The 15,719-nt window shown below is 35.8% G+C and overlaps 1 protein-coding gene across 6 annotated transcripts in view; it reads left to right on the top strand.

Annotated features, from left to right (window-relative positions):
* The window catches only part of LOC135074607 (G protein-activated inward rectifier potassium channel 3), a 42,064-nt gene extending 28,261 nt beyond the window's left edge, over positions 1-13,803 (top strand). For 2 of the 6 annotated variants that reach the window (XM_063968951.1, XM_063968954.1), the window contains 8 exons: positions 2,094-2,538; positions 3,151-3,330; positions 5,596-5,785; positions 7,547-7,671; positions 11,338-11,443; positions 11,611-11,992; positions 13,004-13,110; positions 13,404-13,803. In XM_063968951.1, the coding sequence (XP_063825021.1) occupies positions 2,094-2,538; positions 3,151-3,330; positions 5,596-5,785; positions 7,547-7,671; positions 11,338-11,443; positions 11,611-11,992; positions 13,004-13,110; positions 13,404-13,426 (1,558 nt within the window). In that variant the 3' untranslated portion in view covers positions 13,427-13,803. Of the gene's footprint in view, positions 1-2,093; positions 2,539-3,150; positions 3,331-3,536; positions 3,717-5,595; positions 5,786-7,546; positions 7,672-11,337; positions 11,444-11,610; positions 11,997-13,003; positions 13,111-13,403 lie in introns of those variants that run through there. The other 4 variants (XM_063968953.1, XM_063968955.1, XM_063968952.1 and 1 more) reach the window with 3 other exon arrangements.
* The last annotated feature ends 1,916 nt before the right edge of the window (positions 13,804-15,719 follow it).

The raw sequence follows: 15,719 nt of genomic DNA, 5'->3' as shown, positions 1-15,719 counted from the left end.
TCTCTACCTACAGAGGCACACTGAACACTAGACTCCTATGACGCCGCTCACCAAATGACTTCCCGCAAACTAATAATAATAACTTTATTGACATACATAAACACATAATAAAACTAGTTCGTTAATATCCATTCACTAGAAAATCGGATTTGATCACGCTGAGTCAGATAGTGACTTCTTTTTCTCCTAAGAGTCCGTCAAGGAGTTGTTTCTCATGGTTTGAGTAATTTAATAATCCAGAGCTAATACATCTATGACCATTTTCTGTTTCTGCCATGGTAAGTAATCAAGTTTAGGCTCAAAGTTGCAGGTTGATTCGATTACAAGATGTCAAAGTTTACAATTTATTACCCATAATATCCTGTTATAGTAACCAATGTGGCAAGCGTTTGCTGCGCAGAACCACGCCGTTTTCATGTTGAGGTTATTTATTTTGTAATATCCCTTTGAAAATCGTTAATTGTGTCAAGACTTGTTTATATGTCATTAACTAGGCGCCAGCTAATCGAATTACAAGTATTTACTTCAAGCGTAGTTCTCTCGCATACCATAACGCTATGGGCTTGTCACATATTATTATAATGGATATGATAAAAATCTCGCATAAACAATGTTTGTTAAACCAGTACGCGGAAGGAAAATATTCACTCAATATCATAAATAGATTATTAATAATGTAGTAAAGTATTGTATATTATAATTAAAACAATGTAAAGTGGGAAACTAAACCGGTTTGTAAAACTTACTAAACTGTTATAATATATAGTTTTACCTAAACAAAAGTCCGCGTCAGAGCTTTTGGCTTGTTACATGAAAATGCCTTTGAAAAAGTATATCTTTATAAATTAGGACTGACACTAAAATCTATTTGCCAGTTTAAGAGCAATTTATGAGAAACATACATCTCGGTTTGCTAAGGTTTATTCAATTAATTTGCCAGCAGAATGAGCAGCACGTCTAGACGAGCACATTAGTGTCATTATAGACCACGTCTGAGGACAATTTAATTGATAAATAGGATATTCTTTTATTAAAATATTGGACAGATATTTAGAGTGCCTCGATTGGGACAGCATCGAAAACCTCGTGCAAAGTAGTAGATTTTTTCCAAACGTAAAATTGAACTCTGTATTTTTCATTTATTTTATTAATAGTCCCAATACGCGCATATTACCTAATTGATATAGAGATAGCACAGCATCAAATTAAAATACCAGCAAACACTTGACGTGATAAAAGGTTTTAATATAAAAGCTTCGTGCTGATAAATCTAAATGGAAGGCACACATTTTATGTGTCCCTTGCGTCAATAAAATATCTTGAGTGCTGTGGAAACCACCATAAAATATAAAAGCACCCGCTTTTATCGGTCCTGTTATTGCAAAACTTATTTATTGCGTACAAAAAAGGCAGTGCTTAATCAAAATCATGTCTAATTTAATACTTGAATTTCAGTTAATAATTGTCAATACTGCGTTTACCGGGTTTTAACTAGTGCAAAATTAGAAATATCCATGAACACTCGTAATACAATCAATTTAATATTATTTTTCGCCATTCTGGATTGTTTTGTGTCTCATAACGATTCTGCTTACTCCAAATTAGATTTGATGCCATTCAAGTTCGTATAAAGTATAGTGTTTGTCTTAATTAATAATTAATCATAATTGATGTAGCTATTTTTTCTGGGGCATGAATAGACATAATTTAATGCTGTGTGTGCTTTATTACAGCGTTGAAACAGGTTGATGACAGTGATAAATGTTGTTTACACAAATGGTTCTCGATTTTCAACAATGGCCGTAATTCGATTCTGATGAAAATTCGTAATCGAACGACTTATGACGTAGTTACGTACCAGCGTATTCATTCAACGCTACGTGCGCAAACAGAATACGTTTAAATACACGTTTTCTTACACAGAATATCGGTTAAATTCAGAACAGAAACCATTTACTATGAATCTTTATCTACAGTATTAGATCAAAGTACCTACATGTTTATTCGTTTGTTCTTCTAATCGATGTGCCAGTTAAGACTGTTTCTTCTTTAATTTTAGCACGTTGACCCAATTTGTATTTCATTATTTCCAGATACCGTCAAGCCAGATACGCAGCCAGACGCGTGAAGAAGCGCGTCATCTTCAAGCACGGAGACTGTAACGTTGTCCAATGGAACGTGGCAAAGCGCAGGCGCCGATACCTGCAGGACATCTTCACGACCCTCGTGGACGCTCAGTGGCGCTGGACGCTGCTGGTGTTCGCTCTCTCTTTCATCCTCTCCTGGCTCATGTTCGCCCTGATCTGGTGGCTCATCATCTTTACCCACGGCGACCTCACCCCACCACCCCCCGACCAAAACATCACCTTCATCCCTTGCCTCAACAATGTCAACTCCTTCACCGGTTGCTTCCTCTTCTCCGTCGAAACGCAACACACCATTGGCTACGGCTCAAGAACCACCAACGAGGAATGCCCTGAAGCCATATTCGTAATGTGCATTCAGAGCATCGTCGGAGTCTTCATCCAAGCTTTCATGGTACGTTTTATGTGTTTTCTGTTAGTTTGATTCCTCTAGTTTTGTTTTTAAAGTAGTTATTACCGTAATTACTCTTACTATCAATACTTTGTTCTCAAGGTAAACGTTAGTGAGCTGTAAATCACTTTTACGTCTCCCTCTACCATAAAAAAGCTGTTAACGTACACATCAATAAAAACATAATGTGGATCTATGAATAAATTGAAGTTGTAACATCATATTTTAAAATTATTAGTAAGTACGATGAAATTGATAGAAAAAAAATCTTCCTGCTTCGAAGCTAATGTGATAATTTAATATTAAAATAAACTTGGAAATGAGCCAAACGTACAACGTAACAAACTATAGAATCCAGCCAGATGCTCTCTTTAAGATAATTACGCGCTTAATACGCCATTTTGTAAAACGAGTTTCAAAAAGAGGTGAATTCGTATGCACCTTCCTACTGAGAAGTAAATATTTACTCTTAATGCTGATCACCTCTGAATCTGAAACTGTGTTCACAGTTCACGTCGCGTAAGTCCTATTTTCAGCATCTGCAAGTAGACGCATGTCATTGGTAATGTCCAGTTCATGCAAAGACAGTATGCAACAAGGTTATTCTAATTTTAGGTGGGAATCGTGTTCGCAAAGCTTTCTAGACCTAAAAAACGAGCCCAGACCCTGTTGTACTCCAGGAATGCAGTCATATGTTTGCGGGACGGTCAACTGTGCCTGATGTTCCGAGTCGGGGACATGAGAAAATCCCACATAGTTGAAGCCCATATCAGAGCACAAATTATCCGCCGCAAGGTATATTTTTTCGCCAAAACGGATACTGGTTAGTGATTGGGGATTTTCGTCAGCACGCTTACACGTCTATGTAGAGTTTGTACTACCACCATCACTATCTCTTGTCCCAACTGGAAGGACTTCGAACTCGCCGGTGTAAGCACTTGCGACTTCAACTCCGTCAGTTATGGGTTGTAGATCTTCACTCTGTTCTTTGTTGTCCATAGGTGGGTCTAATATTTGCGAAGCTGGCCCGAGCCAAAAAGCGTAACACCACGCTCCTGTTCTCCAGGAACGCGGTGATATGTTTGCGGGATGGGGAATTTTGCCTTCTCTTCCGGGTCGGTGACATTCGCAAGTCGCATATCCTTGAGGCTCACGTGCGTGCCCAGATTATTCGGAAAAAGGTAATCTTTCGCCTTGATTGCCTGCAGTCACTTGCTATAACTATAGAGCGGTCACACACTGTCGGATTTGTAGGGAGCGGTTGACTTGGACGTCACTTTAGTTCTTCCTAAAGTATGTCAAGCCAGACGGACGTCATCTTTTTGTGTCAATCAGATCCAATCAACCCTGATAGTATGTGACCAAGCATTGTTGTGTATATTATTTTAATTTATAATTTTAAATCATGTTAATTTTTATTATGACCCATCTATGGACTTGGTCTTTGTGCGTTACTCACACTGCCTGTTGTGTTTGCTTACTTTTTCACAATGTCTGCTTTCTTATCTTGCGTGTGTTCTTTGCTTTAACAACTCACAACAGCTTTAATTGAGACTATTCAAACAATATTGGCCTTCGTTTTTTGCACTTAACCAGAAAGACTAAAATAAGTAACAGTATCACTATGTTAGTGTGTTAAAGACCAATTAGACATGATGCCAAAAAAATACGCCTGTTATATTGTTAGAGTATTGTTTTTATGTGTTTCTCAAAGTATCGTCGTATCAAATTTTGGCTTATGTATTTTGAAGCCGTTCCAAGATTTGGTTAGATGATCCCGTCAATCATCTAAATATTAGCTTTATTGTCTTTCTGATTCAAATTGACGCCACAATTTTATTGGAAGAATATAGATAGGTATGATTTCCGGTGTATACTTAACCAACACGTGATACACAGATGTTTTAATATAATTGAATGCACGTATGTAATAGGTACCTACATACACAATATAATAAGGTTTGTTCATACGGATGCATGTTGCCTATACTGGAACTAATCAAATCATTTGGAACGGTGAGTCATAGCGATCAATACAGTTAAGTATTTCAATTTGAGAAAGCAATATGTATGTGAAATTGATTTAATACAATTTAATAATCCCAAGGCGGATGTGTATCATTTTAATTCAAATTCTTATACAAAATTATTAGAGCTGTTGTGTTTTAAAGCTATTATCTAGTTTTCAGACTGAAACATCCTGTCATTATACAATTTTATTGACGTAGATTAGTAACAGCATCTGCTGTATGAAATTTACTCATTCATATTTTAATATTTAGCAGATGACGCTATAAAATTAAACAGCTTATCGTTTATACAGTTTATACAGTCTGGATACTACATAATGACACCACTAACACCTGAATAATGTCTGAATGAATAATTTAATGAATGAAATATTATATTCTTGAACAAAACGACTGCAAACATTTACATGCAACTAACATATTCGTACATACATATTCTTTTATACTGTAAAGTTTAACAGTTTCCTTTCATTGAGAAAATTTAATACTTTCGGTGTCAATGTTTTCAGTCTTTTTTTGCAAATCTGTAAACTAATATAACTGCTAACTTTGGCTTACCTAATCCATCATAAATCGATGAAATTATTTTACAAATCCAGAACATAAATGTTTATGAATAAAAATATTTAAATTGATGTTAAGCTCTATCACAACACTATTTTCAAGCAAATTGTGCGATAATTTTGGGGTTTTTAAAAAGTATAAAAGTTATAAAAATAATCTTTTAAAAGTGGATTCGGGTAAACGGTTCATTCTATTGTTTTAACTATAAAAGGGATTGTAGATAGAACTAACTTTGAAATCATTGCAAAGCTCGAAGTTCACCAACAGAAGCTTAATTGCCACTACCTTAACTAGAGCAATATTTTATGTTTTGATTATACGTATATTTTGTCATTTTTTTTGTTTACTCAGTATTTAAATACATTCTTAGTAAACTCTTTTGGTGAATTCGGGCATAACAACGCTTAACTAACAACAAAACTGACCAAAATAAATCACCAAACTTATAACTTACTCCCACCCACAGATTACCAGGGAGGGTGAGGTCCTGCCGTTCTACCAACAGGAGCTGAAGGTCGGCGCCGACGGCGAGGAAGACCGGCTCATGTTCATCTGGCCCATGACCATCGTGCATAAGATCAACGAGAAGTCCCCGCTGTACAACCTGTCTGCATCTGATATGCTGAGGGAGAGATTTGAAATCGTCGTTATGTTGGGTGAGTTTACTGAGTTTGTTACTTTTGTTTGTTATAATGCTCAAATTACTTTGTATCGTTTCAGCCAAATGACGTCCACTGCTGGACAAAGGCCTTCCCCAAAGATTTCCATAACGACCGGTCCTGCGCTGTCAGCATCCAGGTACTTTCCGCGACCTTCACTAGATCGTCGGTCCACCTAGCGTTCCTTTGTGTAAGACCACCATAGTTAAACAAAGACATTTTGTAAAAGCTAAAGCTAAAACAAATATTTTACCTCATTAATCAAACATGCAGTAAATGCAATAAATTCACTAAGGTGGGCGCCAAAACAACTTACCTACATTTGAATTGTCTTAAGGCGTTGACCTGTATGATTGATCTCATTGTCAGCTTAATGATGGTATAAAATTAAATACAAAGTATTGCTCCCCTACTTAAAAATTACGGACTCTTACAACTATTGTAAAAAAACATATAAATCTAGAGTTATATCACTAAAATCTAAAGCCGACATACTTAAAATATCCCATCAATCTTATAGAAATAGTCATCACATATTTCGTCTGAGACTGAAATGTCCAGCGGAAACAACATTATTTTCATCACGATTTGCACACTGCTTGATATTACTCATCTCCATACGAACTGCGATCAGATATAAAATCAAATTAATACCGTCTCTACAAATAGTCCCAAGCTAATAAAAGAAATAGTTGAAAATTGTAGTATGACGTCATACGATAACGAACGATATCTCCACATGTTGTTGGCACTTCCGTGACACCATCTTGGTCGGATGCCCTAAACTTTGCAAGCGAAACGTGAGAAAATGCTCTATGTACCCATGTACACGTTTACAACGGTTTCTGAGCTATAAATAGCAGTAATTACAACTGTTTTTCAAGTATTTAAGTGTTATTTATTTACCACAAAATAGACGAATTCGTTCCAATGTCATATTTAACTATAAAAAATAATGACAAGCAATAACAGAAATAGTTACCTAGATACATCTGTGCCCTGAGCACGAATTACTCTTATAATCGTATTCCTTAAACAATCGTAGCAACACTGTTTTGATTTTCAAACAAAAAATAAATAATTACCATAATATCATAACGAGCCATATTTGTTCGTGCTTAGGGAACTCTACGTGTTCAAAAAATACGTGTGAACTCAAAATAGTTCCTAACTATATTTAAATTGTTTCCTCAACACGTTACTTATTTGTGCTCCAACAAAAACAATTAGTTATTTTGTGCTGCAAAGTTCTAATAGTTCGTGGACAAAACATCGTTCAAACAAAAACAATAGAGCGATAAAACATAAACGGAAACTGCGTGTATGATAAAACACGTACAGGTTTAAAATACTGTTTTAACCTGAAGACTAAATACAAAAGCTATAGAAAATTACTTTGTTATTACTTGCGCGAGAATTTTTTTTATTCTTGACTTCCTTATAGGTACTTGAGTACATAAAAGTTTCATTTCTTTTTAGTGTAATTCCATAATTAATTTTAAAAGAAATAACTCTACATTATCTTCATAGATAAATCAAATTACATATTTATTTGTATTCGTCTTACTTAAAATAAAATAATACTCTCACCCATTTATGCGTATTTCAACACATAAAATAATCATAAACCGTACAAAGTAGGTGGGTCAACGATCGGTCGTTCGAACACAAACAGTGTGTTATGTTTCGTTCGTCAATATTTATAAATTGATAGCCATAAAATCGCAAAACGTCATCATTTGTTTTTTTCGCTTTCAGAGGGTGTGATCGAGTCGACAGGCATGACAACTCAGGCTCGTAGCAGCTTTTTGCCTTCTGAAATCCTATGGGGTCATCGTTTTGAGACCATGGTCACCTTCAGGAAGGACACCGGGGAGTATGAGGTGAGGAATTGGCAATACAAACGTACAGTCAACGGCATATCAGACTTACTATGTTGTTGCAACATCGCCCCTATTATAAAGTACATAGGTCACTGCGTTTAGTTTGATATATCTTACATTATGTCACAGTGTTTACTCAAATGTGTCGTCCGTTCATTGAAATCCTTTTATTTTTAAAAGTGAGATAGTTCAGAATTACGTCAATGGAATAGTGTTAGAACAATCTAGATTAATCTTTAGCATAAATAAGTATTTGTACGTAAGTAATTTTATCTTTTCTCAACTTAAACATGTAGGTATATTCGGGGAATTAAATTTTATGAACGTATCCAATTAGTAAATGTCAATTAACAAATTGGCAAAACAACATTTATAAGATTAGGAAAGAGAATATATAAGCAGACGTGAGAAATCTAGAGTCTTCCTTCGTGTACCAAGTAAATAATAAAGTTTCACATGCACTCATAAGTATATAAATAACACTTTTTACATCCTCGCCGTCCGCGTCCCAGTTAAACTAACTCCCAAAAAACCTGCACAAATAATTCGCCCATGACTATTAACATAGTCGGAACTGCAAAATTGCCATTTTCATTTTATTTCATAATTTGTGCGTAAATAATACAAGCTATCATCAGGTGAAACAAAAATTATGATTTTATGCATAGTTTTTGAGATAACTACATTAAAAATGTCGGATATTGCCTAGATAGTCCGTTAACAATGCCGGATAGTTGTTTCCGACGTATTTAGCGGTGCGCGGAGGCGGGTGAGCGCGTGCGATCTCCCACTTCTGGCTATGTTAGCGGAATGAACGGACGTCGTGTTGTCATTTGTTTTTTACGGCAGTTATATTAAATATAAATAATTTTGAATGTAATACCAACTTGCATTAGCATTTCCTAACACATAACTTAAAATTGTAGGATGTACCATATCCGACATTGTTATTCTTATTTTTGTTACACTTTATGTCAGTAGTACCACATACGACGTTGTTAAGCTTTTCTTTGAATGGGATAAATGTCAGAAGTACCATATTCGACGTTATTGAATGTTTCTTAAATAATTTAAATGTCGGTAGCTCCACATCCGACATTATTATAACGTTCTACAAATGGGTTAAACTTTCGGTAGTAACTTGTTAGCCATTGTTAATTGTTTTGTAAAATACTAAAATGTCGCTAGTATCTTGTATGACGATGATTGACTGACTGTCTGACTGACTGTAAAATAAAATAAGCATGTTTGTTATAAATAATTTTTGTTCGCACGCATGAATTTGCAAATGTCTTTTTATGCCTTCTTTTATTTATAAACTATACGTTTTTAATTCGGGCCTTACATAATTTAAATTACTTATAGTTATTTTTAGTTCGTCAAGAGTCTCCTATACCGGCGAGTTTTCAAGAGGAATTGATTCAAATGCAGGAATTACTTAGTGATGACGTATTCAATGACGATGACGAGATATTATTAAAGGAAGCTAATGCTACTAGCGCCGTTAAAACGTCGGTACCGTCACCACTCCCACCACCAAAGAAACTTTTATGCTCTAAGTCACATATCAACCTCGACGTGGGGTCTATCATTTGAAATGCTCCGAATAATATACGTGGCTACGTGTCTAAGCTCAATTTGCTATGGTGCACCAGTTTGGGCCAACAGAGCTACTATAGGAGCCGCTCGACGGAAATTACTCCAAAGTCAACGCCTTGCACTGATTTTTCTTTGCAAAGCTTACAGAACTGTGAGCACGGAAGCCCTGCTAGTCCTGGCTGGTGTACTGCCGGTCGACTTAAAGGTATAAAAGCGTGCGTCTATGTACTTCGCATCACGGGAAAATATAACCTCCAAGTTCTTCAATAACGCGATTGTTCTAAAATAAGCTGATTATTTGATTCCCAACAAGTCATTGAAGAGGAATTAGTTACTGAATGGCAAAAAAGATGGGATACGTCAGTCAAAGGGCGTCAATTATATAAATTCTTCCCGAATGTACGCGAACGTATATCTAGGCGATGACTAGATATCGACCATTGCTTGTCGCAGTTCCTTCCAGGGGCAAGGCAACTTTAAATTTAAGTTTCACGAATTCAAACTAGTTCCGTCTCCTTTTTGTGAGTGTTCTTCTGATAAAGTCAGTCATGAGCAGTCTGCCCATCATAAATCTTGTGGGAGTTGTGATCTTTGGAAACATTATACGTGACATAATGCTTAACTCAATAGCTCCGAAGCCCAGAGGTAGAGCATCACTAGGGCTATCCAAATCACCCCCGTGTATGTTACGCGATTTTTTATAGTCTTCGAGTTATGATTGTTTTAAATTTCTGTGCTTAGGCACTTTTTTGGTCACTGTGACTCAAATAGTCAAGTTACATGGCTGATATTTTAATTATTATTAGATGAATACTAGGCCTAGCTAATTCAGAAGTATTTACATCCTTAACACGAATGAAAACTAAAATCCTGTATGTTGTAAAAAAAATCATAACTCGAAAACTATCAAAAGTCACGGTGATTTGGGTAACCCTAGTGATGCTCTACCTCTGGGCTTCGGCTTGACACTACTTTTTGGGACATCCTGTATTAATTTCTATAGATTTTTTGTGTTTTTTTTCAGTAATTTTTACATACGACATACGTATAATCATAAATAAATAATTAAACAAGGACGTAAGTGGCATTTCCGACAAGTAATCACTAATTTCGTTCAAGCAACAATGTCGGTTCTGGTAGATATGACAAATCAGCACTAGCATAACTCCGTTAAAAAGATCACAAGTGACTTTTCTCATATTTACACATTAAATACCGGGTACTCATAATATTGTCCTAAACATAAATAACTTTCATAGTAAAACTCTAAACTTTCATAACCCTGCCTAAAATAAGTACAAAAATATGAGCAATTTAAACTTTGAAACGCTCTCCTATAAAGTTGCTGTTTTTCACATACGACATTGTTAATAGTCATGGGCGAATTACATACGTGCCAAATGTGTTTTGCATGTGTGAGATCGCAGCAAATATTTAAAAACCATCATGGCTACGTCTCTCTCATATTTCCAAGAAGCCAATAACATGTTTTGTTCCTTAATAAAACATACTGCATACTTACTGCATCATTAAAAGCCTTTTGAGAGTCATATTTGCGCACATGAAATACCATTATTAATGACTTATCTTTGTTAATACCTGTACGGGTATTTTCTTGCTAATGTTTTGGTCGGAGATCGGTGATCATAGTATAAAAATAAAAATATTATTTTGTTTAGAGAGGAAATAAAGTTGCTATCAAATTCCATCGTATCTAAGTCTGAGTTGCACTACGTAACTTTGACCGTAACTATAACGATAACCGGTGTCTTTATATGGAGTTTCACGGATTTTTGACGATTGTGAAAGTTAAAACAAGATGGTGCAACCCAGTCTAAAGGTGTGAGAATTGTCATTTTGTTTAGAAATTTACGTACCATTTTGAGTAAGGCGCCTCTTGACTCAATAATAAAATAAAATTAAAAATGTATTTATTGCCTTCGAACCTTAATTATACATAGGTAACAGGGACTTTACATGCCAGATTCATATTTCCATTTCTCTGTGTAAAACTGCCAGTAGCTATAGCGCAATGTATTTATCAACTTTCAACATTTTTAATTCCAGGTGGACTATACGAAATTCAACAACACGTATGAAGTAGACACGCCTTTATGCTCTGCCAAGCAGTTAGATGAACTCCGAGCGACTGTCTCCACCTCTCAGAAATTAGGTAATGATATTTCAAGTAATAAACTTTCATTACAAATAGTGCAAATTAAAATGTTACTTATTGAAAAAATAAGGCCAAGTTTTTTTGAACATTCTATTTCATGTTCATTTAAAAAATTTTCTTAATACTAGAGTATAACATTAATACTATATTTTTCTAAATTCCAGACAAAATCCTAGGCACCATACCAAAGACCTTCTCCAACGAGACACTAGACCTTAGCTCTGTCGACTCCATGTCCCTCGATGAGCACATCGAGATCAATATCCCAGAAGCGCGGGCCAGAGAGAACAGACTCATGGCTCAGACCAACTTCATACAGCACGTCAACGAGAAAGCCAGGAACTCCAGTCATACGCATCTAGCAGTTGAGAACGGTGCAGAGGTTCCTAGGAACCACGTGGAAAACAAAGATCCGAAAGAAAACCATAGCCATATGCATAGGAGCCATAGCCATGCGAGCATGAAGAGAGTGCATGGACTCACACCGAATGGCATCGGCCATGCAGGTCACCATGAAAAAACAGATGAGCATAGTAAAATAAGAAAGTGAGTTTTTAGTGTTAAGTTTCAAGATACTGTAGATATAGATTAACTAACTGCTTGTTCACTAATTATTGAAGTACCAAAACAAAATTATGTTTGTCTGTATATTGATACTAATATAGAAGTAACTTAATGTAAAACCCGGAAAGGATTCTCATATTTTGACTTTGACACAAATTCCAAAGTATTTTTACTAGAGATGAAACGGATAGTTGTTTGGCCGGATACCGGATACCGGATATCCGGCCAGCTGCTAGGCCGGATAGCCGGATATCCGGCGGCCGGATAGTTGGCCCATTGTCTCGTTGCATATCGTGACTAGCTTAGCGCCGCACAGGTGCTTCGAACGCGATCAGTGGGTCTATTAGTAGACTAGACTAGTCACACTTTTCGAAAATCGAATCCGTCCGAATAAAATGTCAGATTTTGCCACTTGTCTAGGGGGCAGATCAATTCAGGTGATTTCGGTTGCTATAGTGAGTGTGTGATTGAATAGCGAAAATTAAATTAGTTTACTTGGTGCGTAATCTGACTGAACTGCATGCATCATTTATTGTCACCAGAAATCTCAAAAAAAGATCGCCTTTTTATTTGGCAATATTTCGACATTAACGGATGTTTACTATTTATGTATTCGCCATTAGAGTGATTAGCCCAGAAAAAAATAATATTTTATTGAGGCCTGAATATGGCTTTTTTTTAACTTTTTGGACTTTAAATAAAAGCCGTCATTATTATAAGCCATTTTATTGATATTTACGTCAAAGTTTAATATATTTCATTTTATTAATAGGAAAATGCCGGATATTAAAAAACTATCCGGTATCCGGCCGGATAGTGAGTTACTATCCGGTATCCGGCCGGATAGTAAATTTAGGCCGGATATCCGGCCTACCGGATAGTTACCGGATATCCGTTTCATCTCTAATTTTTACTGACACTGTTTTAATAAGATGTTTTGCAAATCATTATGAAACCAATTTATGAATATTAATCAAGGTGAACGTTTTTTAGGAACTTTTTAAAGAGGTTCGCGATTCCGCTACTGAGTGAAGGGTCAAAAAAACTCCCGCGATTTGCTTCATTCCAACGTTTGGCTATCTGGAGGCAAAAAGCTAATGGTAAAGCACCCTGACACTCCTAGGGAGGAATTCGTAGGAGTATCACTGTTTCTTAACTTAGGTTTTCAGAAAATCATACAATAATCTTTCCTTTTAATAAAGTTTTTGAAGCATGAATCCCAAATTAATTGCTTGAGGGTATCAATCGGGCATTCTCCAGTAAAAACAGCATACGACTGCAACCCACTGCTAATGCCGTTAGTTTTAAACCAGTTTTACCTCCAATCGAATGATGATAACATGTCATGTATTTATTTCACGTTCGAAGCACTAAACATGTTTTTTCTTTACAGATCCCCTAGTGCAAATTTCATAGGAGAGAAGCCAGTGATTCCTATCCTAGTGACGTCACCGGAGCCGGAGCCCGCGTGACGTATCCTTCACAAAGACAGCCCGCCGGCCGTCGCGCGGCGCAAGCCAACCAATCGCGTGACGTTCTTCGACGAATCCACCAATAGCGTGAGATCTTTAGACAATTTAACGAATCGCGTGAGTTTTATCGACGCGTTGACCAATCGCGTGAGGTTTGTCAACGCTCTGACCAATGAGTCACACCAACAGGTTAGGATTTAATTAGAATTTACATCAATGAAACTTCTAGAGTTCTCATCAACTTTTAATAGAATTGTTATGGTTACGACGTCACTGCGTGTATTTACCCAATATTTCCCAATTTGAATACGTAATTTTTTATGCATGTTAGTACATGACGTCATAGTTGACGTCACTTCGCGAGTTATCTGGCTCATGTGCTTGTCACTCGATACCGACGAGTGTTTGCGTCGTACGAAATCTGAACTATAAACCGCAAAATATTATTACTAATAGATAGAATAAAAACTAAAACAAATCTCCTTCCTCAAAAATTTCAAATTCCTACTTATGTTGGTGTGACTTATTGAGAGAGGTGTGATGATAGAGTAATAAAAATCGTCGACTTCCTGACCAAGCGTGCGGTTCTACATCTACGATACCTAGAGAAAACATCGGTGATGTACGTACTCAACTTGGCTCTAGCACTACGTGCGCCTAAAGAAAATGTACAGTTGGTAAATCAAACAATATCACATAAAAAATTGTAAGTCAAAAATCTTTTTTTGTCATAAAACACTTCAACGTTGCCAACGGTACAATTATCATAGAATAGCAAGAATGTGGAGTAAAAAACATAGACTGTTTAACTAAATTAAATTAGGTATTTAAGGAATAAAGTGCTTCGAAATGCTGTAATTTATACCAAATTATTATTTATAATTTGTAACCTACGAATTGGTCTCTAAAAGACAAATAAACTCAATGTACTTATAAGTTGGAATCGCACTGTGCTTTTCATCCACGTTGAAAACACCTATTCTCGTACTTACCATTATAATGATACTTTACCAATAAAATGACATAAATGGCATTGCTTTAATTGCGTTGTTGATACTGTTATTAATTAACATCAATAGAAACCTAATGTATGAATGATTTTTATCAATTTCAAACAACTGACCATGTTTTAGCTTATTTTTACCCGATTGAGCTGTGTACTTCGCTGAATGCGCCACCCGTTAGCGTCAATGTGACGTCACGGCTACCAGGTGCGCAGTTAATTCAATCGGTTTCTAATAGTGTCAACCACTCAATCAAGAAAGCTTATGCCTAATTTAAACATTGTCACTAGTAAGAAACATTAATGTTAGTGTTATCTAACCAAAAGTATCATTTCATTTGGCATACACTCAAGTCGATGTACCAGATAGGGTTGTATTTAGTTCAAGTATTTATTTAGAAATAAATTAATGACTAGTTGAGGCGAAGCGAGATCTATGAAGCTTTAAAGAACTAATTGAAAGTTGTCTCTCCGCTAAAATATGTATTAGTTAATCAAAGAACCAATGTTACTTTTTCATCAATACCTATTACCGATGTTTTCACTTCTATAGAATAATGCAGTGGCTGGTCTCTCTATTTATAATTAGACCAATAAAGAATTCCAAATTGATGTCTGTTTAGATGCAATTAACATAGTTAACTTTCCAGTGTATATGACCCCTGATTTATATGAATTTATAGTAAATGGCCAAAAATTGTCTTCCTAAGTATTTGAAAATTGACTCAAAATTGTTAACTGATAAACTCTGAAAATACTGACGTATGACGTCTTATAATCTTTATTGTATGGGGTTCCTGTATAACTATGGAACCCAAAAATGGTGCAAATCAAAAGTATTCTCTTAAAAGTCTGTGAACAGCTACTTAGTTACGTAAGGCATTATAAATGTACAATGGCCAGCAAGTCAAACGATGGATTGACGACTTCCTCAATGAATTTTGAAATTTATATTTCCAGTATAAGATTCAAAATCGATTGAGGTGTGAGTATTACGTTTAACACATTTAGGTAGGTTGATGTGCTGGCGATCGTACTTAGTAGCTTAGTTATAAAGTGCCTAATGCTTACATTAAGTAAATTATATTTAGCTTAATTGATATATTGGAAATGTTATACAGGGTGATCGAGTCCTTTTGAAATATGTCATTTCCTTACTGACATTGATTTTATTTTACCAGCATTATTCCCAGTTGATTTTAAATTGAGAATTTATGTATTCATCTACACATTG

Source organism: Ostrinia nubilalis, chromosome 9, assembly GCF_963855985.1.
Source record: "Ostrinia nubilalis chromosome 9, ilOstNubi1.1, whole genome shotgun sequence".
Lineage (NCBI taxonomy): Eukaryota > Metazoa > Arthropoda > Insecta > Lepidoptera > Crambidae > Ostrinia > Ostrinia nubilalis.
This window is presented reverse-complemented; position numbering and strand designations above follow the sequence as displayed.